The sequence below is a fragment of the Zea mays genome, chromosome 9, assembly GCF_902167145.1.
Source record: "Zea mays cultivar B73 chromosome 9, Zm-B73-REFERENCE-NAM-5.0, whole genome shotgun sequence".
NCBI lineage: Eukaryota > Viridiplantae > Streptophyta > Magnoliopsida > Poales > Poaceae > Zea > Zea mays.
Window position 1 is genome coordinate 157196165 of NC_050104.1, and position 26881 is coordinate 157223045.

The window sequence follows — 26881 nt, forward strand, 5'->3', positions numbered from 1 at the left end:
GCACATGCATGACACGTACGTACGCGCGCCGCACCGGGGCTGAATAGCAAAAATCAGAGCAGCAGCATGGCCATGGTGTGGTGGTGCACTGCAGCATCCACGGCACAGGACGGCGGGTCAAAATAAAACCCGGGACGACGTGGTGTCGAAACGCGAACGGCAGGATTTATCCCACGGTGGGTACAGAGCCGTACAACACATGCACGATGCACAGGCACAGCAGCTCCCGGTGAAAAATGAAATGCTAGCGCGTGAGCCGCTGCCGCGAGCAGCAAGCAGACAGACGGAGGCAGCGTGGGCCCACCGTCAGGGAGATCGCCATGACCCACACCACGTCCCCACCCAGGCACCCACCCGCACGCCCAAACCGAATCATCCGGGCGCGGGGCGCCACACCCGTTTCGTTTGGACCTTCCCGTCGCGTCACTCCGCCCCGCCCCGCCGCTATATCTTCACGCCGCCGATCGCTTCTTCCCCCTCAGGCCCTCACCCACTCATGACACCCTTCCTCCCCAGCTTTCCACCACCTTGTATACAGCGCGCACGCTCGGCTCGCTAGCTACCGCCAAGCGAGCTCTCCTCCTCCACTTCTCCTGTTCCATGCACCGCCGCCCGTGCCAGGTTCCTAGCTAGGCGAGGCTCGCATTGAGGACTGAACGCGCTCCGCGTGTTTTGTTTCTGCGTGTCGGTTCACCGTTCACCTTGCTTGGATGGAGAGGTGGAGGGACAAGGACAAGGGAGCGGCGGCTCCGGCGCCAGGGAGGGCGCGGCGGTACGGCGACCAGCCGTCCTTCTCGTCCACGCTCCTCAACGCCATATACAAGTCCATGGACGAGCCTGACGACGGGGTAACATCGTCCTCCTCAACCGCCGCCAAGAAGCAGAACCAGGACCTGCGCCACAGCTGCTACTACTACAAGGCGTCGCTGGCGGCGGGGAGCTACCGCGGCAGCAGCAGGGCGGCGGCGCCCCGGGGGCCACAGGCCGCCACCACGTCGAGCTCCTCCGATCAGTGCTCCAGCTACGGCGGGTTCTCGTCGTCGGAGGCGGAGTCGTCGCAGCACCGGCGCCTGCGGCCCATACGCACGAGCCTCGCCACCACCGCGGTGGCCGTGGCCGCGCCCGCACTCGCGCCGGAGAAGAAGAAGGCCGGCGTCAGCATCCGCGCCAGGCTGAGGGACCTCCGCCGCAAGCCGGCGTCCCCCGGCCCCGGCGCGCGGCTGGCGGGGTTCCTCAACGCCATCTTCAGCGGCAGGCGCGCGCCGCCGTCGGCGTCCTCCTGCTCGCGCTCCTGCCTCAGCGAGACGCCGTCCACGCGGGGCCAGCCGAAGCGGACCGTGCGGTTCCTGGACAGCGACGGCGGCGGCGAGCGCCGGAGGACGGTGCCGGTCGGGGTGGCGCCGGAGCTGGAGCAGATGCTGCTCCACCGGATGGAGGTGGACAGCGGCGACGACGACGACGACGAGAGCAGCGACGCCAGCTCCGATCTGTTCGACCTCGAGAATTTCGCGGCCGTTGACCCGGACGGCGGCGCCGCGTACAGTGACGAGCTGCCAGTGTACGAGACGACGAGGCTGGTGCTGGGCCACCGCGCCATTGGCCACGGGTACGCGCGCACGGGAGGAGTACCCACCAGAGTGGTGTGAATTGTGATCTTGCTGCCGGCCGGGATCCATTCCGGTTCCTGAGCGCCAGGGGGTAACTGTAGAATACAAGTGAGCGGTTTGTGAGGGAAATGGCAAAGCGAGTTCCAATCAATATCTCAGGCTCTGCAGACAGCCTCTGCGCTGCATCTTCGTTTTCTCTGGGCAGAGCACGCACGACGTGTGCAAAAAGAGATGTGCAGATCCGTGGATCGCTATGGTGTGGTACGATCGGCGAGGCATCTCATCGGTTTGACACGCGCGCCGTCTCCTGCCGCCGATGCGCTAGTGCTCTGCAACGCGAATCGCCCGGTCAGGAATCATTCCCAGTCCCCCAGCAGGGGTTGTCACTTGGTGGTGTGGTGACTAGTAAAAATCAAAACCACTCTGGATTTTTTTTTAACTATAAGGACTAGTTCGTGAACTCTATTTTTTAAAGGGATTTCTATTTTTCTATGAAAAATTAGTTTATTTTTTTTTTTGGAAAAATGAAAATCCCTTAAAAAATGTGGTTCCTAAACTAGCCAGAAGGGATGTTCAGCTTTCACTCACTCGTACAGTAATAAATACCACCAGTCATGTCCGTCCGCAGATAACGATTACTATAGGCATAGGGGCAAAGAATTTAAAACCTAGCGATCGCTATTGTATACAGTACAGTATATAATAATACTCAGCGCCCGTTATCTGTTTTTGCTATGCGGATGATTCATGTACTGTCATCGAGAACTATTCGAAGTCGTGAAGAATTCACTTCAAGAATTTCATTTGTGATCCAGCTTCTTCTATCCAAACAAGTTCAAATTCGTGAGCTCTATCTTAAAAAAAAAAACTAGAACTTTAGGTCAATTTCATAAAATTTCCGAAGCTCTTCAAAGAATACTTCAAAAACAATATTTTCATACCCCCAGCGTGAAGTTGCAATAAAATTATCCAGCATGCCACCGGATACACACATAACGATTCGTCGCTCACGTTTCTTCACTCACGCCCCCTTTCTCAGTTCTGTTGGGGCTTGGGGTACGAAGGCGTCGTCTGCTGCTGCACGGTTCTTCGCACACGCACCCAAACAAACAGCCCACTGAACCACCAATTATCGAAGCTGATTTACGATGAAACTGCAAAACTAAATCTGGAATTATTGAAGCTCTTCCAAACAAGTCCTAAGCTTCAAACCTCTTTAGGCCACTCCAAATAATGTGATGTACTGATGTCCCCGACTCCCCGCCATTTACCTTCCCCGGTAAAAGTGAAATAAAAGAAAATTATGAAAAGAAAAATCTCACTTCGTATCGTCGCCTTTATCCGAAGTTATCTAGCTTTACCATTATTTTCCACCAAATATCTTTCACTTCTTCTCCATCCTTGGCGAGTCTCCAGTCAAAAAAGAAGAGAGTTGAGAGTTGAGAGGTAGCCATCGCAATCGAGATATTTTTCATTTGCTTGTTCAATCAATCGATTTCCGTACTTTTGTTGCGTCGTGCTACACTACTGTCTACTAATAATGGACCTGGGTACTTGGCAACAAGAAATTACAGTAAAAATACACTGCATCTCTACAGCCTTCTATGGGTATGGATTACAGTTGTGAACTGATTTTTTGCTCTACTTCACTTAAAAAAAATATGTATGCCTGTTCGGGTGAACTATAGTCATAGTTGCTACAGCTTTTCGGACTGCTACACCTGCAATATATAGAGATAAAATAATGTAGAAGTCGCAACGTCGACTGGATTAAAGCCGCAGCGAACATGATGCATTCATTTTTATTTATCAATCAGAATAGCAAATCAAATAGCGTACTTGGTTATTACTCCCTCCAAAAAATTTTAGTTGATGTATGTTAGTGTAAAAATATACTACACAGCGTCAAATAATAAAAACGGAGGTAGTATTATTTTTATTTGTTAGGCTTTACTCCGTATCTATTCTATGGATCTTATTCTTGTTTAAGGATGTACTACGTACTAACTAAAACCATAACGCCTGCTGCAAGCTAAACGACAACATTTGTGGGCGCACGCTCGGCTCGATGAGTCTTTGTGCAAAATGGAGTTGAGAGCTTATGTGAAATGACCACAATACCTAGACCAACCTGATCGAGCACACGCAAAGGCAGCTGCCGATGCAATACAACCAATAAGGCCCTCTTCGTTTCTCCGGGAATGGCTCTTGAATTTTTTTAGTTGATTAAAATTTATATAAATTAAAGAAGTAATCTGGCTCGGAATGGTTTCAGATCGTCATTCCTAGACAACCGAACGCTCCTAATGCAATTTGGTTGAGGCCAGATTAGCAACTGGCCGGTTTTGGGCATGCATAGAGAGTAGAAACAAAGACAACTAATATTAATATTTGTCATCCGTCAGTTTATTTTTAAACTAAAACACGATAAATAAAAAAGAACGAAGAGAGTACTTTAAGGTTGCTTAGAATTTAACTTAACCGATTGGTGGGGCTGAATTGCACTACAACTATATATGCGTTATGGACCACATACACATGCGATGCGACACTATTAGAGGCCGATATGCATTATGAGAAAAGCTAAGCGCTTTGATCAGCTCGGAGTGGCTGTATTGTTCTGTATTCTCCACACATTCTATAATGTCCTTGGATGTACACTTTGTCGGTGTTTCGACCCCGGGGTCTCTGGACCGACGAGTAAATTGTTGATGCGTGTCTCAGCCCAGATGGGTCGGCGCGAGACGGAACACAAGGAAAGAAAACAGTAAGGGGAAACCGCGGCCTCGTGTTGTCCTGCGCCCAGGGCGGATGCGCTTGTAGTAGGGGGTTACAAGCGTTCGCGAGGGAGAGAGAGAGCGTGAGCCTTGTGCGTCAGCCCGTTCTCCCGCGCGACCACCTTCTCGTACGAGAGCTCTTGACCTTCCTTTTATAGATGTAAGGAGAGGGCTCAGGTGTACAATGGGGGTGTAGCAATGTGCTAACGTGTCTAGCAAAGGGGAGTCAGAGCCCTATGTACATGTCGTCGTGGCTGTCGGAGAGGTGTTGCTGCCCTGTTCATGTGATGTCGTGGCCGTCGGAGGAGCGCTTGAGCCCTGTGGAAGTACAACTGTCGGGGCTGTCGGATCCTTGCCGACGTCTCCTTGCTTCCGTAAGGGGCTGAGAACCGCCGTCGTCATGGAGCACGCAGGGTGCCATCATTACCTGTTTTACCGGGGCGAGCCAGATGGGACGCCGGTCTTGTTCCCCGTAGCCTGAGCTAGCTAGGGGTAGGGTAATGATGGGCCCCCCTGTGACGTGGTCGGTCCGAGCCCGAGGTCGGGCGAGGCGGTGACTCCTCCGAGGTCGAGGCTGAGTCCGAGCCCTGGGGTCGGGCGAGGCGGAGACCGTCTTCCGGTGTCGAGGCTGAGTCCGAGCCCTGGGGTCGGGCGAGGCGGAGACCGTCTTCCGAGGTCGAGGTGGAGTCCGAGACCTGGGGTCGAGCGAGGCGGAGACCGTCTTCCGAGGTCGAGGCTGAGTCCGAGCCCTGGGGTCGGGCGAGGCGGAGACCGTCTTCCGAGGTCGAGGTTGAGTCCGAGCCCTGGGGTCGGGCGAGGCGGAGACCGTCTTCCGAGGCCGAGACGGGGGCCGAGCCCTGGGGTCGGGCGAGGCGGAGCTTCCTATGGCGCCCAAGGCTGGACTTAGCTGCTGTCGGCCTCACTCTGGCGAGTGGCACAGCAGTCGGAGCAGGGCAGGCGGCGCTGTTTTCCTGTCAGGTCAGTCAGTGGAGCGGCGAAGTGACTGCGGTCACTGCGGCCTTGTCGACTGAGGAGCGTGCGTCAGGATAAGGTGTCAGGCGATCCTTGCATTGATTGCTCCTGCGATATGGTCGGTTGGCGTGGCGATCTGGCCAAGGTTGCTTCTCCGCGAAGCCTGCCCGAGCTGGGCCTCGGGCGAGTCGAAGGTGCGCCTGTTGCTTGAGGAGACCCTCGGACGAGGCGTGAATCTGCCTTGGTCTACTGTTCCTTCCCGAGGCTGGGCTCGGGCGAGACGAGATCGTGTCCCTTGAGTGGACGGAGCCTTGACCGGAATCGTGCCCATCAGGCCTTTGCAGCTTTGTGCTGATGGGGTTAGCAGCTGAGATTAGGAATCTTGGGGGTACCCCTAATTATGATCCCCGACACACTTCTATATTGCACATACGTACGATGCCTTTTTCCGTGTAGGCTCTTCCTAGTGTCCCTAAAAATGGGGGTAGCTAGTACCATTGTCATCCTAGCTTAGCATATGCGGCCTCCTCTAACTCATATATTATTTCAAACTTCACTCTATAAACAGAGGGTGCAAAACGGTGTTTTATGTTACCATATACACGATATGCTACAAACAGACTAAGCGTTTTTTTTATTTGTCTTGTTAGATGTTCAAAGCTAGCTCTGACAACAACCAAACAAGCAGGTACGGAGGGATCTCATGGCAGAAAAAAAGTCTAGGGCCTATTTGGATCTTATGAGCTAACCAAAAGTGACTAAAGTTTAGTCACTTGAAAGCTAGATTCGAACAGGAAGACCTAAAAGTGACTAAATTGGTATTTCTTTACCATTTTAGTCACTTCTAACTCTTTATGCTTAGAATTTTAGCTTCTAAGTAACTAAACTTTAGTCACTTTTAGTTTAGGTTCTGGGATCAAAACAACCCCTTAGTCTCCCAGTAAGATTCTGGAGTCCAATTATATATATCAAAAAAGGTATAGCCTCTTATTGGAGAACGAAGCTAGGGGCTTAACTAGGATGAACATTGAATTAACAAAGAGAGGTTTTACTTGCGCATTAGCATTTGACTCTTGTTTATTTATCCACACACGAAGCAACCAGTAATCGTTTTAGCCCGATAATACAATTAATCGGGCTACGAAAGTATCTAGGGGTCAGAAAGTGGAGGAGGGCAGATTAAAGAGATGTTTGAATGCACTAGAGTTAACAGTTAGTTGACTAAAAAATTGGTTGTGAAATTAGCTAGCTAATAAATAGCTAGCTAACTATTAACTAATTTACTAAAAATAGCTAATAGTTGAACTATTAGATAGGGTGTTTGGATGTCTCAACTCTAATGCATTCAAATATTCCTAAAGAAATACTCATACATGAGACTTACTGATAGTCGCCTAGAGGGGGGTGAATAGGGCGAAACTGAAATTCTTAAAAATAATCACAACTACAAGCCGGGTTAGTGTTAGAAATATAAACGAGTCCGCGAGAGAGGGTGCAAAACAAATCGCAACCAAATAAAGAGTGTGACACGCGGATTTGTTTTACCGAGGTTCGGTTCTCGCAAACCTACTCCCCGTTGAGGAGGCCACAAAGGCCGGGTCTTTTTCAACCCTTTCCCTCTCTCAAACGGTCCCTCGGACCGAGTGAGCTTCTCCTTCTCAATCAAACGGGAACAAACTTCCCCGCAAGGACCACCACACAATTGGTGTATCTTGCCTTGATTACAATTGAGTTGTTTGCAAAAAAGAATGAAAGAAAGCACGATTGCAAAAGCCAAGCGACAAGAGCGGCAAATAACACACGGATCTTTCTCTCTCTCAAGTCACTAATCACTAATGATCACTTGTCTCAACTTTGGAACTTGGAGAGATTGGAGGCTTTGAATGTGTCTTGGAATGGATTGCTAGCTCTTGTATTGAATGTTGAAGGTTGGAATGCTTGGTTGTAGTGAATGGAGGTGGTTGGGGTGGTATTTATAGCCCCCAACCACTTCCTAGTCATTGCTCCATTCTGCTGACCGCGGACGGTCCGCCCGCCTGGTCCGGACGGTCCGCGCCTGTAGATCAACGGCTGAAAATGCAACGGTCAACAGTAACGGCTATATCAACGGCTATATTGCATTTAATGTGTCGTCATATGTCAGATAAAGCCAGTCGCGGACGGTCCGGTCGTGCACCCCGGACGGTCCGCGAGGACGCTATAATTCATTTTTCCGAACCCGTCACCTTCGGGTTTTTCGGTTCCTCACCTACCGGACGGTCCGCGCCTGAGGCCGGACGGTCCGCGCGAGGTCACAGACGGTCCGTGCTTTTCCTCCGGACGGTCCGTAGTGCAGACTCGGATTTTTGCATTGGTTCTGTCCGAGGGTCATCCTGGTGTTGCGGACGGTCCGCCGCAAGGGCCCGGACGGTCCGCGCTTGGTCTGTTTTTCCAAAAAGCTTCTCCTGTTCGGAATAATCTACGGTATCCCGGACAGTCGATTTAGTATAGTTGTAGATGAACCTTTGGCACCTGTAGAACATATAATCTAGAGCAAACTAGTTAGTCCAATTATTTGTGTTGGGCAATTCAACCACCAAAATTAATTAGGAACTAGGTGTAAGCCTAATTCCCTTTCAATCTCCCCCTTTTTGGTGATTGATGCCAACACAAACCAAAGCAAATATAAAAGTGTATATTTGAACTAGTTTGCATAATTGTAAGTGCAAAGGTTACTTAGAATTGCGCCAATATAAATTCTTGCATGGATTGTTTCTTCATTTTTAACATTTTGGACCACGCTTGCACCATATGTTTTGTTTCTGCAAATTCTTTTGTGAATCCTTTTCAAAGTCCTTTTGCAAATAATCAAAGGTAAATGAATAAGATTTCGAAAAGCATTTTCAAGATTTGAAATTCTCCCCCTATTTCAAATGTTTTTCCTTTGACTTAAACAAAACTCCCCCTAAATGAAATCCTCCTCTTAGTGTTCAAGAGGGTTTTGATATATCAATTTTGAAATACGACTTTCTCCCCCTTTTGAACACAATAGGGTACCAATTTGAAATTTCCAATTGAAAACATTTTAAAATTAGGTGGTGGTGCGGTCCTTTTGCTTTGGGCTAATATTTTCTCCCCCTTTGGCATAAATCACCAAAAACGGAATCATTAGAGCCCTTGATCTACTCTCTCCCCCTTTGGTCATAAATAAATGAGTGAAGATTGTACCAAAGACGAAGTCCTTTTGCTTTGAACTCTCCCCAAAAAGATGGAGAGATGCGCGAAGCGACGGCGAAGGATGAGTTACGGAGTGGAAGCCTTTGTCTTCGCGCACCAGCGCCTCGGCCGTCTCGCGGTCACGCGCCGACATCGCTGGGCTGTGTTGGCTTGGGTCTCGCCGCTGACGGCCCGTCGGCGATGCCCCCTTGCCGTGTGCGGTGCGGATCAGGAGTCAGGACCTGGCTCGGGTTCGAGCCGGAGATAACTCTTGGTGCTCCTCCAGTGGTTTTGCTTGAGGAGTACGGGTTCGAGCCGGAGATAACTCGCTCGACATCCTCTCCTCCCCAGTGTCACCCTGCAACGTTTGCCTCTACTACATGTACACCCCTTACCGGCTACAGTACTAAGGCGTCTACAGTCATCCGCCAGATGCAACATGAGGACGCCAGCCCCTTCCCTGCGCGTACAGCGACATGACAGTGCACGTTGGAGTTTAGTAGTTAGAAATAATTAATGTTAAATGATAAATAGGTGTAGAAACTGACATTTTATAATTAGAGTAGGGTATAGAGACAAAATTTAGGGGCAACAACTGCATGGCGTCTTCATCAGTTCACTCTACCAACACTTTAGTGCAAGCGTTTTTAATAATACACCACCAGATTAATTGCTACGCCTTTCAACCCTCTAGTCTCGTTTTCAGTGCACAGCTGTATTTTATAGTTGAGAAAAAATAGTAATAAATGTTGAATAGCATGGAAATGATATTTTTATGGTTGTTAGTGGGGGTATATTGAGATAGTATAGAAGGAACCGCTGCAGAGGATAGGGATATAGAGGAAGAGGGGTTATACGATAATGAGATATAGGAGAAAAATAGAGTGAAACGTTAAACTTAGTCTAAGTTGTCCCACAAGCGCTTCGAGGTCAGTGGTTTTGCTTGAGGAGTACAAATTCGATTTTAATTTGTGATTTTTCAGTAGATTTTTTGAAGTATAAGGCCGTTGAATAAGGCTCAAGATTATATGCAAACTGTGTCTACGAAGATAAGTGGAACTAGTGTTTAGTTCAAGAGTATTATGGAATAGAGTCACTCTGTTTTAGTATATAGAGTGTTTAGTTTAATTTTAAATAGAACTTAGCCGCTCAAAAAAAGAATATTTCCTCCGAAACGCGGTATCCGTAGCCTTAAAAAACACCTGAACCGGCCGCTATCTCCCCCATTGAACTGACAAAAATTGGGTCTGTTTGGTTCAGCTTTTTTCTGACCAGCTTTTCTAAAAAACTGGTTGTGGGGAGAATCTGACTGTGGGGAGAATCTGAGTATCATTACGATTATGTGTGGAGGAAGATAAAGTTGTTTATAGGGCTTAGGATCTAGAAAGTGACGGATTCCTGCTATTACAACGACTCAACTGATTATGTGTCTATGTTGATTTTGGATGGTTTTTGCCCCCAACGAATTTTATAGAAGCTGGCTGAAAAGCTGAGCGTTTGACAGTCCGCAACAGCTTTTGGTGGCCAGAAGCTGCCAGAAGCCGAAACAAACAGGGCCATTGTCTTCTCATGGCTATGTTTTTTCATCGTTTTGTGATTTGCTGACACCAGGAGAGCATACCTCCATATGTATTCCTTCTGCAATTAGTTCAATTATTAGAATGCACACTTTTTGGCTGAGCAGACCAACACTTTGCTCAATTTCTTGGCCGAGCAGACCAGCACTTTGCTCAGCTTAGGATTACAGGAAAATTATTATGCATCTCATGATCTATATTTATAATTGTAGCTTTAAGATATTATTAATGGTTGTATGAATGTGTCATGTTAGAATATTGTCTATTTGCACTCATTACGAAACACATAATAGAGACACTACATCTTGCTTCACTCCGAAACCAAACACAGGATGGAAACGCTCTGTTCTACTTTACTCTGGAACCAAACAAAAAATAGAGTGACTCTATTCTAATTGTCAAACACAGAACAGAACCGTTCTATCTCCAGAATCTAGAACAGAACCGCTCCGTCCAAATAGGTTCTGGAACCACACGCTACCCAAGACACGTATCTGACTCTATTCTCTATAGTTCTGTTTTTTTTAAGTTGTAGCTTTTATAGCTTTTGGGGGGAAAACTACTGTTGAGCTTTTGATGAGAAGTTAATAATAGCTTTTATGATATTATTAGTTTTCCAAACTCAGAAAGCTAAAAAACTCATAAACCAAGCTTTTCCGTTCATGCATAAATTCAACTTTTCTAAGTTTCTGGCTTTTGGCTTTTCATAAGCTAAACCAAAAAAGCTAATTGTTTGTTTCAACTTGTCTTTTCATACCAAAAGCTGCTCAGAAGCTGAATTGAACACGACCTAAGCTCATTACACGGCTTTACTAGTACAACACACATAAATAAATAGTGTCTTAGAAATTTTATTAAATAGTCCCTCTATCCCAAAATATAATTTTTCTAACCCTATTTTTTCCGTTCACATACATTCGAATAATAATGAATGTAGACATACATATAAACTATATTCATAGATTAATTAATTAATTAATTAATTAATGTTTGTTTGTTTAGTCTAAAATGAATTATATTTTGGGACAAATGGAGTAATATATAAGGTTTAGATTTACCCTATCGTACATACATACAACTATATAATACACCAATTTAAACTTTGCAAAACTCACACAACCAAATCACTCACATGCTCGTAACCTCCACTAAATCCACCAAACAAATTGTACCCAGACTTAACACAACATTAAAACAACGATTCATATAGCTAAAAAACTCTTTCTCCCATATTCACTCAAAACCCATGGACAATATTATATGAATCATCGCTCCCCCTATCCCTCCCTCCCCCTCGACCCTACCGCCCCAGCCTCCCCTCTCCCCCGCGACACCGCCCCCTTGCCTGTCGTTGTTGTCGTCGTCGATCCCTTCCCTCTCCGAGATCGTAGCGTTAGCATAGGACAATTGGCTAGTATATGTATGTTAACCGTGACTTTTACTTGAAAAAATGCATGACGATAGAATTATGCATGCCCTAATAAGTGATTTTTTTTAATTTGACCGATATTAAACAACCTAGAGCCCTTGAAACGTTTTTAGGTACAAGAGGTAGCTAAGAGACCGTATTTAACAACCCTGAGCTCTTAGATCATTAATGCAAATAAGCGACAACATGTATATAAATTTGTGAAGAGACAGACTCTTCACAGAAGCACGTCTTTTAAATTCTTTTCACTTAGACTGGCTCCAACAAGGTCCCCTAAAGGGTTCTCTACCCTAAATATAGAGGACCAAACGGTCCTCTACGCTCTCCAGCAACGTCCTCTAAACGGTCCTTTAAATTTAGAGGACGCTGCTGGATTCTCTATATATAGAGTTTCTCTAAACGAGCCTCTATTCATTTGACTACTTTAAATAACCGGTTTAGCAAAACTAAAATATGTACAATATATTTGAGAGTATGATAAATACGTATGTAAAAAAAATAAAATTAAAAAAATGTCTTTAATATGGGTATTTGAGTATAGAGAACGTGATTTAGAGGACGTTGTTGAAGAGAAATGAGATATAGAGGATGAAATCTTTTAGAGCAGACTGTAAAGAACAGATATAGAGGATGAATATAGAGGACGTTGCTGGAGACAGCCTTAATAGAAGACCCTCAATTATTGAGATTGTACATGCCCTAAAAGCTCGACACGAAGTACGACATTCATCTCAAGGTTTATTACATAGATTTATGACATTAAAAATTATAGTATAGAGATAGAATTAAAGAAGAAATTATTAATACCTATTTAATGTAAATATTGTTATTTTATTATATAAATTTAATCAAAATTTGAGATACATTCTACATGAAAGGTAATGAGAGTATAATACAACAGATTCGATCTGTGCATGTATCTATCATAAAAGCATTAAGGTTGTGTTGGTATGAGCTACAGCTTTTAGAGCCTTTTCAAAATGTTGTTGCTGGACTTTTGATCCTCGAAAGCCAATTAGAGGTGGGCAAAATAGTCGATACCCAAACCCGAAGTACTCTATCATAATTTTGGATAGCAATTGTAAAAATCCAAATTTAGTTTGGATAGTTTAAGTAATGTTACCTGGTACCCAAAATAATATGAAGCTATTATTTCGAATAAATTAATATAGATTTATGCTAACTTAATAATTGGTTTGTTCTTAGTTAATATGAAGACATGATTTGATTTAAAAAATATTTGTTTATTGCTTTAAATGCTATTAGGATTCCTTTAAAATGGTTGGTTTTATCGATTTTGGTATACCAGGTAAAACACGAACCCGAACCTGAATTATCGAGTATCCAAAATTGTGCGTAATGTTTTTAGGCAAAAATCGAATAGATGTTTTTAATACCCGAAATTGTATTTACCCAAATTAATGATCCAGATATTTTAGGTAATCCGAATGTCCAGACCTAAAGCCAATAATAATTTTTTGATGATGTTATTAGCTTCTTAACTCATAAAGCTATACAAAGCCTATAAAATCATGTGTCTCATGTTTCTATATAAACTCAGCTTTTCTAAGCTTCTGGCTTTCCGGAAGCTAAATAAAGCTAGTTGTTTATTTCAGCTTCTGTTTTTTCACACCGAGAAGCTCAAACAAATAAATCTGTTTATTAGACATGGAAGACATTTATGTTCATGTGTTGCTCAATGACTTGACAATTGTATATGGCCAGCAACAAGAGCACAGTCACAGTATCAGGTACCGACATCATGTATTTTCAATTTTTCATTGCCGAATCACAGGGGCAACGAAGAAACATTTGCTCTTTGCTGACTGCACAAACTATACACGACAGAAGCTTTTGATGTATTCAGATACCTCAAACATTCTGGTGGATCTGAACTGCCACCGATCTAGTGACAATCTCGAAAGCCGCAAACATTTGGAAACACTTTCATCATATACAAGGTGGTGAAGGTATTACTTGGCACATACCATCCCGCCTTTCCAAATCGCGAGGACTGATGGCATTTCCCTGGACAGGGAGATGGAACTAGGGGCCATGTCCCTTCTATTCCTATCTAGTCAGCAAGCCTTATGAACTGAAGGAGAGTAAGCACAGGTCTGATGAACGACAATCGTCATCCTGATCAACGATCTACAGACAAATAGCATGCGTGTTATTTTCAATTTAGACTTCCGTACTGTTGGGGTCGTGCTTCGGTACGCCGAAGGTCTCACACGAAGAAGCAGCTTCGGCCAAAGTCGTTTCTAAGAGATGGCCGAAGGTCCCTTTTCATGGAGCTTCGGCGTATTAAACCGACATAGAGGCAGAATGACCTTTTTATACATGTATGTCCGAGTCAATGTTGTAAACTTCCGCAAGGGGCATAATTGTAATTTGTCACAGGCTGCGACCTGTGTCTATAAATAGATGAACAGTACCTCTGTACTGTTCACGCGAACCTGCTTTTTGCCTTCGCATCACATTCGTACTTTTTGCCTTCCGCAAGACCGAAGGTACATTTGTACTTCAAAGTCATTTATATTCATTAATACAAGTAAAGATAATTCTATGATAATATTTACATGTTTATTTCATGATTTATATGAATGCTTTATTCTTCGTTGTTATGCTTACGAAGGTATGTTCTTTGTAATCTTCGTCCGAGATGCTATATATCCCGAAGGGATATATCGTTATGAAGGACGAAGGACCTTAATACTTAACATTTTCCGTGTTGCCTTGTTCTTAATTCGAAGCATTTGAGAACAAGTCCCCAACATTGGCGCCCACCTCCGGTCAACTCACTTCCACCTTTCTGAGCTGATGGCTTCGTTCAACACTCAAGCTGGAGCTGCTTCGGCTTCGAAGCTGGTGCTCCCGATAACAGGCGGTTCTTGCTCAGAGCCAGCTAACAAAAAGCAGAAGAAGGAGGCTCAGAGAAGGGTGCAGCATGTTGGAGTGCAGGGACCCTTCATTAAGTCAAAATGGTCTCACATTCCAATTACCTTCTCTCAGGAAGATCTTCAGCTCAAGGACTATCCTCACAATGATGCTATGGTCATTTCTTGTGTGATCAAAGGGTTTCTGGTTCACAATGTCCTAGTTGACACAGGCAGTGCAGCTGACATTATATTTGCCAAAGCCTTCAGACAGATGCAAGAGCCTGAAGACAAGATTCATGATGCTACGCACCCTCTTTGTGGCTTCGGAGGGCGGCAGATTGTGGCACTCGGGAAGATTACCATGCCGGTAACCTTCGGATTTGTTAATAACACAAGGACTGAGCAAATTGTGTTTGATATTGTTGACATGGAATACCCCTACAACGCCATCATTGGTCGTGGTACCCTAAATGCTTTTGAAGCAATTCTTCACCCAGCTTATCTCTGCATGAAGATACCTTCGGACCAAGGGCCTATTGCTATTCATGGGAGTCAGGAAGCTGCCAGAAGGGCCGAAGGAAGCTGGACTGATTCCAAGGCAATCCATAATATAGATGGAGTTGAAGCTTGTGAACAGTACAAGTTCAGGAGGGAAAAAGCAGCTTCGGCTGATCAGCCGAAGCCCATGCTGCTGTGTGAGGATATAGCAGAGCAGAAGGTGCTATTGGGCTCGCAATTATCTGAAGATCAAGAGAAAACCTTGATAAGGTTTTTATTCAACAATAAAGATGTTTTTGCATGGTCAGCCAATGATCTTTGTGGAGTGAATCGGGATGTTATTGAACATTCGCTCAATGTTGACCCATCCTTCAGACCCCGCAAGCAGAGGCTTCGGAAAATGTCTGATGACAAGGCCGAAGGGGCTCGCAACAAAGTAAAAAGACTCCTAAGTGCAGGAGTTATCAGAGAAGTGAAGTATCCAGAATGGCTAGCTAACACTGTTATGGTGAAGAAGGCCAATGGAAAGTGGAGAATGTGTATTGATTTCACAGATCTCAACAAGGCTTGTCCGAAGGATGAGTTCCCGCTGCCAAGGATAGACTCTTTAGTTGATGCAGCAGCTTCTTCGGAACTCATGAGTCTCCTGGATTGTTACTCAGGTTATCATCAAATCTGGATGAAAAAGGAGGATGAGCCGAAGACTAGTTTCATAACCCCAAGTGGTACATATTGCTATCTTCGGATGCCTGAGGGGCTTAAGAATGCGGGAGGGAGTTTCAGCAGGATGACTGCGAAGGTTCTCCAATCTCAGATAGGCAGAAATGTGTTGACCTATGTTGATGACATTATTGTAAAAAGCACGAAGCAAGAAGACCATATTGCTGATCTGCAGGAGACCTTCGCCAGCTTCAGACAAGCTGGTCTGAAGCTGAATCCAGAAAAATGTGTCTTCGGAGTAAAGAAGGGTAAGTTCCTTGGATGCTTGGTTTCAACAAAGGGAATTGAAGCTAACCCAAATAAAATCGAAGCTATACTTCGAATGGAGCCACCAACCACAAGAAAGGGGGCCCAAAGATTGACAGGAAGACTGGCTTCTCTTAACAGATTTATATCCAGATCAGCGGAAAGAAATCTACCCTTCTTCGAGGTGCTAAAATCAGCTGAAGTCTTTCAATGGGGCCCAGCTCAACAAAAAGCTTTCGAAGAACTCAAGCAATACCTGATAGATCTAACAACATTAACTCCACCAATGCCAGGGGCTCCTCTGTTGTTGTATGTGGCAGCTTCGCACTCAGCAGTAAGTGCGGCTCTTGTGCAGGAGAAGTTTGATGGACAAATCAAGAAGCAGGTCCCAGTATATTTTGTATCTGAGGTCCTTAGTGTCTCAAAGAAAAATTATACAGAACTGGAGAAGGTGTTGTATGCCGTTCTAATGGCATCCAGGAAGCTTCGGCATTATTTTCAGGCATATAATATTATTGTTCCTTCTTCGCAGCCGTTGAAAGATATCATGAGAAATAAAGAAGCTACTGGCCGAATTGGAAAATGGGCTGCGGAGCTTAATGAATTTTACATTGATTATGTGCACAGATCCTCGATCCAGTCTCAAGCATTGGCAGATTTTATTGCCGACTGGACGCCAGGGGCTCAGGGCGAAGAAGCGAATAAAGATGCCGAAGCATGGACAGTGTTTTGTGATGGCTCCTGGGGAACCTTCGGAGCAGGAGCAGCTGCTGTTTTGGTTTCACCGTCCAAGGTTAAAACTTGCTATGCAGCAAGACTGGACTTCAGCTGCACAAATAATATTGCTGAGTACGAAGCCTTGCTCCTGGGTCTTCGGAAACTAAAGGCGATGGGGATCAGGAGGGCGATCCTTAAAACTGATTCTCAGATTGTTTCGGGTCATATTGACAAAAGTTGCAAGGCTAAAGACCCGAAGCTTGAAAAATACCTAGACACAGTCCGAAGGATCGAAGCTTCCTTCGAAGGATTTTCTGTTAAGAATATCCCTCGAGGGCAAAATGAACATGCTGATTTGTTAGCCAGGTCTGCAGCACAGGGGCTGCCGCTACCTTCGGATGTATTCTTCGAAACAATAAAGGCACCTTCAGTGGAGTTACTTGAAAGAGCAGTTCTTACTATTTCTCCTGTGTACAGTGAAGATTGGAGAACTGAAATAATTTCTTACCTTCAGGGCAACTTCCTATCAGATGACGAAGCTTATAATAAAAGGATAGAGGCAAGAGCTCGTCCGTATATTATTATAGAAGGGGAGTTATACAAGCATGGAGTTTGTGCCCCGCTGCTCAAGTGCTTGTCTAGAGCCGAAGGTATAGAGTTGATGAAGGAGATACATGCAGGCCTTTGTGGATCCCACATCGGATCCAGGCCGTTACTTGGAAAAGTGTTCCGTCAAGGATTTTATTGGCCGAAGGCAGCTTCGGATGCAGCTGAGTTAGTTCAAAAGTGCGAAGGTTGTCAGAAATGTGCAAGAGATCAAAAACAACCTTCGTCTTTGACACAGCTAATACAACCCATCTGGCCATTGCAAAGGTGGGGCCTCGATTTGCTGGGCCCATTACCACCGGCTCAAGGCAATCTGAAATATGTTGTAGTTGCTGTGGAATATTTTTCCAAGTGGATTGAGGCGAAGCCATTAGCTACAATAACTTCGGCCACTGTCCAAAAATTTTTCTGGCAGAATATTGTCTGTCGCTTCGGAGTGCCGAAGGCTATAACTGTAGATAATGGAACACAATTCGACTCCGAAGAATTCAGAAATTTTTGTGATCAAATTGGCACGAAGATCCACTTTGCGTCAGTCAGGCACCCGGAGTCGAATGGGCTTGTTGAAAGGGCCAACGGCATCATAATGACAGGAATAATGAAGCTAATCTTTAATCAACCAAGGGGAAAGTGGCCAGATCAGCTTACCAAAGTGGTATGGAGCCATAACACAACAACATCAAGATCTACAGGCTTTACCCCATTTAAGTTGTTATTTGGTGACGAAGCAATAACCCCGGAAGAAGCCAAAGCTGGATCAATAAGAGTGGTAGCTTCGGCAGAATCAGGTCCCGAAGATACTTGTCTCGTGGAAAAAGATGCCTTAGAAGGGATCAGGCTTCAGGCCGTGGAGAATATCAATAAGTACCAGGCTGAAACAGTTAAATGGCGAGATAGAAAGGTCCGGCTAAAAAATATTGAGCCAGGACACTTGGTGCTTCGGAGAGTGGCCAATCCGGATACAGTGGGCAAATTGCAACTGAAATGGGAAGGGCCTTTCTTAGTAGCATCTTCGTCAAGGCCTGGTTCGTACAGACTGAAGGACATGGATGGCAATGAAATTCCAAGATCTTGGAATGCGGATGAGCTTCGGCGGTTTTATGTATAACTCGATGTAATTTTAACTTTTCTTTTCTTTTTCATGGCACCCTTTTCCTTTCTAAAGGGGGAGAAAGGTTTTTAATGGGGCCATCATATGTAATTTCCTTTTTTAGTTTTATAAGAGCAAAATCCCCCAAAGAATGTAAATGTAAAAGCTGAGAGCGCACCATCGAGTGCCGAAACTAAAAAAGAGAAGAAGCTCCAAAGACGTCCCTAAGGGGATGCAGAGCTCACAGCGAAAAGTCAACGCTGATTCCGCTGAAAGTAAAAGGCGAAGAAGCTCCAAAGTCGTTCCTAAGGGAATGCAGAGCTTATACCGTCTAAGTAAAAGACGAAGAAGCTCCAAAGACGTCCCTAGGGGGATGCAGAGCTTACAGCGAAAAGTCAACGCTGATACTGCCTAAGTAAAAGGCAAAGATGCTCCAAAGTCGTTCCTAAGGGAATGCAGAGCTGACGTGTGTTTGCTCCTAAGAAAATGATGGATGAGTGTGGCTTCGGACATACGCTTCGGACATTCATTTGCACATTACATCATGGCATTTGCATGCATAAGCATTCATTCATAGCATTTGTGTTCCTAAATGGTTGCTTCGGCACAGAGAAAAGTTTCGGATAAATGGTTTGTTATGATTCGTTATGTAAAAGAAAAGTTTCGAAGAAGTGGTTTTTTATGAATCGTTGTGTATAAGAGTAGCAGTCTTTTATGTTTTGTTATGTAAGGAAAAGCTTCGGCAGATAAGAGTAGCAGTCTTTTATGTTTTGTTATGTAAGGAAAAGCTTCGGCAGATAAGAGTAGCAGTCTTTTATGTTTTGTTATGTAAGGAAAGGCTTCGGCAAAAAGAGGAAGCGGCCTTTTATGCTTCGTTGTGTACGAAAAGAAGGGAAGGTGTTTTTTCGCCTTCGGCTCAAAAAACTGATTTCGTCCACATCAAAGCACCTCAATCGAAGGGTAAGAATATATTACAAGGTATGTACAAAGTTCCTTGAAGAACAGTTTAATTCTATTTACAAGAGTTGTTACAAAATTATCCTGAGTTTTTCTAAAGCACACTTCTGCTAGTCTTCATTAAGCTTCAGCTTCGACGACAACTTCGGCGACATATCCTAGGCATCATCTTCACCTTCGTCATCCTACATGAGTCAAGGAATCATAAGAATCAAGCCCAAAGGAAAAGGTAAGCACGAAATGTCATTTCTTACTGGTTCAAGATGACTTCGGGCTTCGTCTCCAGCTTTCTCTCGCCCGCCCTTTGTCCATACCATTTTTATAAATCTATTGGAGATACTTCGGGCGAGGTCGGGCATATCATCCAGGATTGATGAAGATAAGGTGAAGTTGGGCCTGTTGACAACCTTTCCATGTTCGCAGCCGGCCTTCAGAAATGCAGCAGCGGTACCCCGAGAAGCTACCCAGGCACAGAAGTCGCCGTGCCCGGCTATAACTTCGTCAAGCTCTTCGATTTCAGCTTCAATATGATCGAAGGCCTGGGGTAAATTTTCCGCCGAAGGGGTAAATTTCCCACTGCTGGCTCCAACAGAGTAAAATATCTTCTTTAATCGTCCAATACAATTATTGCCAAAGTTCAAGCATTTGTCTTGAAGGCTTGTTAATGCTTTCTTCAATTCTGAACTGGTCTGGACTTCGGCTTTAAGCTTCGAATTCAGTTCTAGCTTCTCCTGATCAAATTGTTTTGATTGATTGATAAGCTTCGAATTTAACTCTAATATTTTAGCCTCAGTTTCAGCCAGCAAGCCTTCGGTCGATTGGAGCTCGAAGTCTTTCTTTTCAATGATGGCAGATTGCTCTTTTATTTTGCTTTCCAAGTTTTCAATTATAGCTTCGTGCTTTTTGTCCTCCAAGTCTTGTTGCATCTTCAGAGCTTTGCTCAGTAGCATGCTCTGAACAGAAACAACTTATGTTAAGTAATATTTTCATTGTTAACGGCAATAAAAACCAGAGAAAAAGGTTGTTTACCTTGAAGTTAGAATAAAACAAGCTGCCGACGATATGTTGTCGTCGGTAGCGGCTGATGTCTGTCTCTAACTTCGGAAAACCGATACTCTTCGATAGAGTACAGATTACCTTAGCTCCAGTCTGGTCTCGAATACAGCCTAGTTTTTCATCATCTACACCCCCAAATAGAAGGGCTCCTGGCTTGTAGCCGCAAGATTTGGCATAGTCTTTGAGTTCTTCTATTTCGTCCTTCGTCAGTTTCTGCCCAATTAGATTCTGGAAAGAATAGGCTTCGTCGTCCGGAGTTTCTTCGACTATTTCTTTCCCTTTCCCTGGCACTGTGGCCAGGATTTCTTCAGTAACGGTGGCAGCTTCTTCAAAGTTTTCCGTCAAAATTTTGTCAATATTTTCAAGAGTAGTTTCTAAATTTACATCTTCGGGTGTGGCAGCTTCGGTAGCCGTGACTTCCGAAGCTCTACCTTCAGCAGCTGCCGTTTTCTGAATTGACAACCTAGGTGGAGTTTTGTCGATAACCTCAGTTACCGCAATAATTCTTTGCCGTTTGGGTTTGTTTATCTTCGGTTGATCCGGCTCGTCCACCTTTTCAAAAAGCTTCGTCAGTTGGAGCCCTAGTGGACTTAGCTTCGTAGGCATGGGTTCAGTCATTACCTTTAAAATTTCCTCCACGTCGCTGGTAGAAGGCGGTGTGGGGGTCTCCTCTTCTTCGGGTGATTTGCGCTTCGGAGCAGATATTTTTCTTTTCTTGAGAACTTTCTTCTCCTTTGCTGGTATTTCTTCATCCCTGATCAGAGCTTCGGCTACTCTTTTTCTTTTGAGGCCCTCGGCGCCCTTGTTCAATTGTTCGTAGTCTGGGTATTCGAAGCCTAGGGCGTCAAGCACTCGGTTCAGCCTTCGTTTCGGTCGGGCACCGAAGGCTGCTGTCATTAGTTGATCCTCTTTTTTGGAGTAATTCCCCTAGGATTTCGTTGCACATCACCTCAACAGTGTCTAACCATTCTTTGCAGGGTTTTTTGAAGAACTTCTTGAACTTGAAGTAATAGGGAAGCCGGACAAGCTCCCCCTTCTTCTTCTCTCCCTCCAGCTTCGGCATCTCCCACTCTTTTAGAGTAGGGAAAACTCTGAATGCCAAGAACTCTTGAACTAGATCCCTGGTGCCAATATGTTCTGAGATAATTTCAAATTCACCCAGAGCAGCCCAGGTGGGACCTTTTAGGTCGCCAATGTGGCATTGTGGTCTTGTCTCTCCGAAGATTAACTCCAGAGGGCTTTGTACCAATTTTTCTTTGTCTTCATCGACTTTTACATAAAACCACTCAGATTTCCAACCTGCTGGCCATTTGCTTCGGTAGCTGATGACAGGGCACTTTGTTGTCTTCCGGTAGGCAAAATTATAGCAACCGAAATTATCATGTAGCCCATCTTTTCTGGCCTTTGTTTGGTAATGTAATTCGTGAGCTCGGCAGAAGCTGTCAGCAAATGGTTCCACAGCTTGGCTTCGGAGGGCCCAGATATAAACATTGAGCCTAACGATGGCGTTAGGAGTCAATTGATGAAAGTAGATACCAAACCTCCTTAGTATCTCCGCAACAATATCGTGGAGAGGGAATCTAAGCCCGGCTTTTAAAAAACTCTTGAAAATAACAATCTCATCCTTCCTTGGCTTCGGGGTGGTTTCTTCTTCCCCGAAGCGGAGTAGCTTCTTCTGGTCCTCATTGAAATAACCTGCTTTCACCATCTTCGAAAGGTCAGCTTTTGAAACAGTTGATTTCCCAAAATCCAGGTGACTGGGCTTGCTGGGCATAGCAAGGTGATAGTCATCTTCGGAGTCAGTCCCTTCAATGTTTTCTTTTCCTTCGGCAGTTGTTGGGCCTGCTTCAGCAGCAGGCATTTCTTCTGTAGTCAGTAGACCGGAACGCTGCATTGCTTCGGAGATGGGCACAGTGTCTGAACCTTCGGCTTCGTCTCCCTCACGTACAACTTTGGCAGTAGATCGTATTCTCGCCATTTGATTCTAAGTTTGGGAAGTCAAAAACTTTTTCCTTTTTTCTTTTCTCCGAAGCTCTTCTTTCTGACGAAGCGGACGTTGAGAAGCACCTTCGTTCGATTCTGAGACTTAAGCTTCGGCTATGGTGAAAAATTTTGGCAGCGAAACAGTGCAAATAGCAATGAATGCTGTGGTAACTTCACACCCACCTGTTTGTTTATATAGTGCTGCAGGTAGGAAGGCGAAGCGGTGGAACTGTTACACCAGGCGCACAGTAACTCATACCCGCTGTGCAGTGGACCGCAAAGACCAAACAGTAACTCTACAAAGTGGGCTTGGCACGCGCTCGGAAGTCGGATCGTTTCTCCGCAACGAGCTCAGGGAAGGTGTTTTTTGGACCTTCGGCTTCCCGAAGCTGAAGAGGTTTTTTTTCACGGGCCAAGCTCGTTACGAAGAACGATCTAGCACCGCGAAAGGGGCTACTGTTGGGGTCGTGCTTCGGTACGCCGAAGGTCTCACACGAAGAAGCAGCTTCGGCCAAAGTCGTTTCTAAGAGATGGCCGAAGGTCCCTTTTCATGGAGCTTCGGCGTATTAAACCGACATAGAGGCAGAATGACCTTTTTATACATGTATGTCCGAGTCAATGTTGTAAACTTCCGCAAGGGGCATAATTGTAATTTGTCACAGGCTGCGACCTGTGTCTATAAATAGATGAACAGTACCTCTGTACTGTTCACGCGAACCTGCTTTTTGCCTTCGCATCACATTCGTACTTTTTGCCTTCCGCAAGACCGAAGGTACATTTGTACTTCAAAGTCATTTATATTCATTAATACAAGTAAAGATAATTCTATGATAATATTTACATGTTTATTTCATGATTTATATGAATGCTTTATTCTTCGTTGTTATGCTTACGAAGGTATGTTCTTTGTAATCTTCGTCCGAGATGCTATATATCCCGAAGGGATATATCGTTATGAAGGACGAAGGACCTTAATACTTAACATTTTCGTGTTGCCTTGTTCTTAATTCGAAGCATTTGAGAACAAGTCCCCAACACGTACCTTCACGAAGTTTTTCAGGATTAAACTGAAACAAGGCACATACCTTGAATCCAATCTGATCATAGAGCCTCCATGCTGGTAAGTTATCTTTATGCACATGAATGTAAATATTTTCAGCACCTGTCATGGGTTGCAGATATCAGTGGATCGTGCATTGTCATTTGGGACATGCTATTCTAGAATAGCTCTATTTTTTTTGTACCGTTAAGTTTTGCAGCATCTATGGCCAATAACAGCATGTTGCTAGCAATCCCTTGACGCCTTGCATATTTAGCAACACATACATTTGTTACATACCCAAATTTTGGCTGATCAGGCTGATAAATTCGACAGTGAAGAGACGGTTTTCCAGGCTCCTGTGAATAACTTCTAGATATAACTTCTAAATACAACAGCAAAAAAGACACATAGAGAAGGTGCAATTACACCCTACCTCAGGAAATTTCTCCCCATATAGAGGATGCCTTACACATACATCTAAGGTACCAACAACACTATTCAGGACAGTTCGCCTGATGTCATCGTTCTTTACCTGCAATATTAAGCATAAGACACCAAAATTTTCAGCGGGAAAAAGATGAAGAAAATATCAGTAAAGGCAGCTTTAACAGAATGTAAAGTGAGATACTCCCTACGTCCCAAAATAAATGCACATCTCGCTTATCAAGGAGTCAAATTCCTTTTAAGTTTAATTAAGTATATAGAAAAAATATCGATATTTATATCTTCAAATAAATTTATTATAAAATTGCATAATCAATCTAACAATACGTATTACACATATACTTGGTCAAACTTAGAAAATTTGACTCCTTGAAACGAGATGTGCATTTGGTTTAGGATGTAGTAGTTGGCAAGAGTGATGGTGTGAGGCTTTCATTAATCATTGGTTAATGGGAAGAGAGACCAGTTGGTTTGTTCATGATTCTCTGTGACATACTTTATGAACAAAACATACTGCAACCAAGATCTAGTGACAAATCTAATGAACAAATCAAACGGAGATTTTTATCTCATACCGCGACAAGACAGATATACTTCTCTCTATGTTGTGTGTTGCATCTCTTCTTTAATGCATGGAATTCCTGCAATGAGATGACAGACTCTCATACATGTGAGCCAGAATAGAAACTATTAGGATGTGACAAATTAATGTGAATATTTTATAACGTGCGTCAACAAATCTTTTTGAACAGAGGTTATTGTAATTTCTTAACATTACTTGCTACAAATAAGATGTACATCATATCTCAATTATGTTTAAGCACATAGAAAACACTACTAAGTTGTTTACACAAGTACCTTTGATGCAAACTTTCTTTTAAAGCTTTCAACATAGCTGCAGGAAAAAAATGATAAAGTAGCTCAAAGGACCATGCTAACAGTAAATGTATATAACAGTGCAGACAATAAGAAACACTAAAGAATTTTCCCTTAAAAACAAATGCCTTACCGATTGCCTGACTCATTTTCATACTGATCTTCTGCTCTCAACCATGCAGCGATCTATCAATCATCAGTAAGGAGAGATGTTACTTGTATGGCATAGTGGGAGGTAGAGTAATAAATCATAAGAGGTGACGTTATGTAAGCTATAAATATCTAGTATATGTTAGTAATCAATAGTTAGCAAGCAGTTCATCACAAGTACATGTGGAAGTTATGTCTGCAAAACAGAACAAATGAACAATATGCTCTAACAACTTAACAAGTTTATTACCCAGTATTCCTCATCGATCACAGCCTCACGAGCAACATAGCAGCCAAATAATCTTTTGTATTTGCAATCACTTTCATCAATTGAGGGTCGAAGACGATTGAACCGGAGATCAGATTGTCCAGAAGGAAGCAAAGGGGTTGGGACCACTGATGCCTTATTGGATAAACTTGACGAAAGCCCAGGATGAGACAATCCTCTAGCAACATGGAGGCTGTCAGTGTCTGTCTCCTCATTTCCACCATCTGTGGAAATCACAGATTCATCTTTCCTGGGAGAGAAAAATGACTGTGCGTGAAATTGAGGAACAATAAGCATACGATCCAAGCATGAAGTTATGCTCGACGCTAGCTCTATGACAGCAAAGCAAGAACATAAACACTGAATACTTCAATTCAGTGGAACCTAATAAGTTCAATTTGTGGTCTTAATGTTGCGTATTCCATTCGAACTACACCATACCAAGCCATAAGAATCACCGAAAAAGCCAGTAAGATCATTGTTACTTTCTAAACATACAAGACCCTATAATAGCTCCACCACATATTTTCCTTCTTATTTTCTATTTTTTATAACCAAAGGACAGGCCTAGCATAGTGGTGCACACTGAGCCAAAGATCCTAGGTTTGATGCAGTCTCTCTCCATAAAATGCAGAGTCCGGCCGCGATTGTTCCTTGCCCAGACCATGGGAGCCGCTAACACTGGGTCAGTCTTTTCTATTTTTACAACCATAGTATCCCCCTTTCTTTCCTTTTTTTACAGAAACAAAAAACAGAGTGCCGCAGCATATTTATGTTTCCCCTATTTTGGATTGAACGAACACGTGCCATGAGAACCAGCGCAATGAACCAGTACCAGCCAAATTTTGCGCAAAGAAAGGAAATGGAGACAGTGTGATCCTGCATTGAACTGATTGGGTGGTCTTTCCAGTCACAAAGTCTATAGCGTGAAGATGCAACTGAACCAAACTAACCCAATGCCTAAACGACGCCCTGAAATCCCATGGTTCCTTTCTGCGTTCGTTTATTTCGTTATCCCCATTTCCTTCCTCCATTGCGGTTATTATTAGCAAATAAAAACTACCACGAGAGTTCCTCCAACAACAGAAAATCGGATGTGTAATAGCGAATTAACCAAAACACAACAAATAAAGTGCTCACATAGGCGAGGTAGCGAGGCGCCGGTGGAGGAAGCTTCGTCCACGGGGGAATCGCCGCGCGCCAGCCAGCGGCGGCGGCGTAACGGCGCCGGTGGCCATGCTCGCGGTCACGGCAGCAGCAGCAGCAGTCCCCGCGACGAGGGAGGAGGAAGGGATCGAGCCGCCTGCCGGCACCTGCCCGCTGCCCCCTAGTTCGCGAGAGGAGAGGCGGGGTATCGAGTCCGCCGCGGGAGGGAGCGGCGGCAGAGAGAGAAAATGGGAAAATGCCGAAGCGCGGCGGGGCGGGCGCTGGCCGCTGGCTGGCGTGCGGCGTGGTCTACCTGCCTGCCTCGCGGCCGCGTCGCCCGCTACTACTAGTATTCTTCCTCCTTTTTTTGGTCTATCCGTTTCGCTTGTTCTGTGGGCCAGACGGGTGTGGTCCGGTGGTTTGCTGGTCGTGTTTCGCCGGTGGCGGATGGCCACTTCCATTTCCATCCCACTGCAGTGCTATGCTTCGGCCGCACGCGCAAAAAGCCTCGTCACGCTGGCCCGCCGTCTTCCATACGGATCCGGCAGCTACTACATGATTGGCCTACACGATGTAGATACCATTTTTCTCTGTGTACTCACTCCGTGTGACGACCGACAAGTTTCGGTATTTTTCTACGCAA

The 26881-nt window shown here is 44.7% G+C and overlaps 2 protein-coding genes across 5 annotated transcripts; one reads left to right on the top strand and one right to left on the bottom strand.

Annotated features, from left to right (window-relative positions):
* The first annotated feature begins 489 nt into the window (after positions 1-489).
* Positions 490-1733, top strand: LOC103639522 (uncharacterized). Its single transcript, NM_001319736.2, has one exon. The coding sequence runs from the start codon at positions 711-713 to the stop codon at positions 1644-1646; it is 936 nt and encodes a 311-aa protein (NP_001306665.1). The 5' UTR covers positions 490-710; the 3' UTR covers positions 1647-1733.
* Positions 1734-1758: 25 nt separating this feature from the next.
* On the bottom strand, positions 1759-26731 carry LOC118473416 (uncharacterized). Of its 4 annotated transcripts, none has more exons than XM_035962757.1 (9): positions 26233-26720; positions 25075-25342; positions 24808-24860; positions 24657-24693; positions 24374-24439; positions 23788-23886; positions 23557-23710; positions 23398-23474; positions 1759-1936 (listed from the first exon to the last, which is right to left on the bottom strand). In XM_035962757.1, the coding sequence occupies exons 1-9, from the start codon at positions 26703-26705 to the stop codon at positions 1859-1861; spliced, it is 1305 nt and encodes a 434-aa protein (XP_035818650.1). In that variant the 5' UTR covers positions 26706-26720; the 3' UTR covers positions 1759-1858. The 4 variants fall into 4 exon arrangements, with proteins under 4 accessions (XP_035818650.1, XP_035818653.1, XP_035818651.1 ...); XM_035962760.1 differs by lacking the exon at positions 1759-1936 and adding an exon at positions 2463-3328; XM_035962758.1 differs by lacking the exon at positions 1759-1936 and adding an exon at positions 13199-13708 and having other exon boundaries at positions 26233-26731.
* Between the last annotated feature and the right edge of the window lie 150 nt (positions 26732-26881).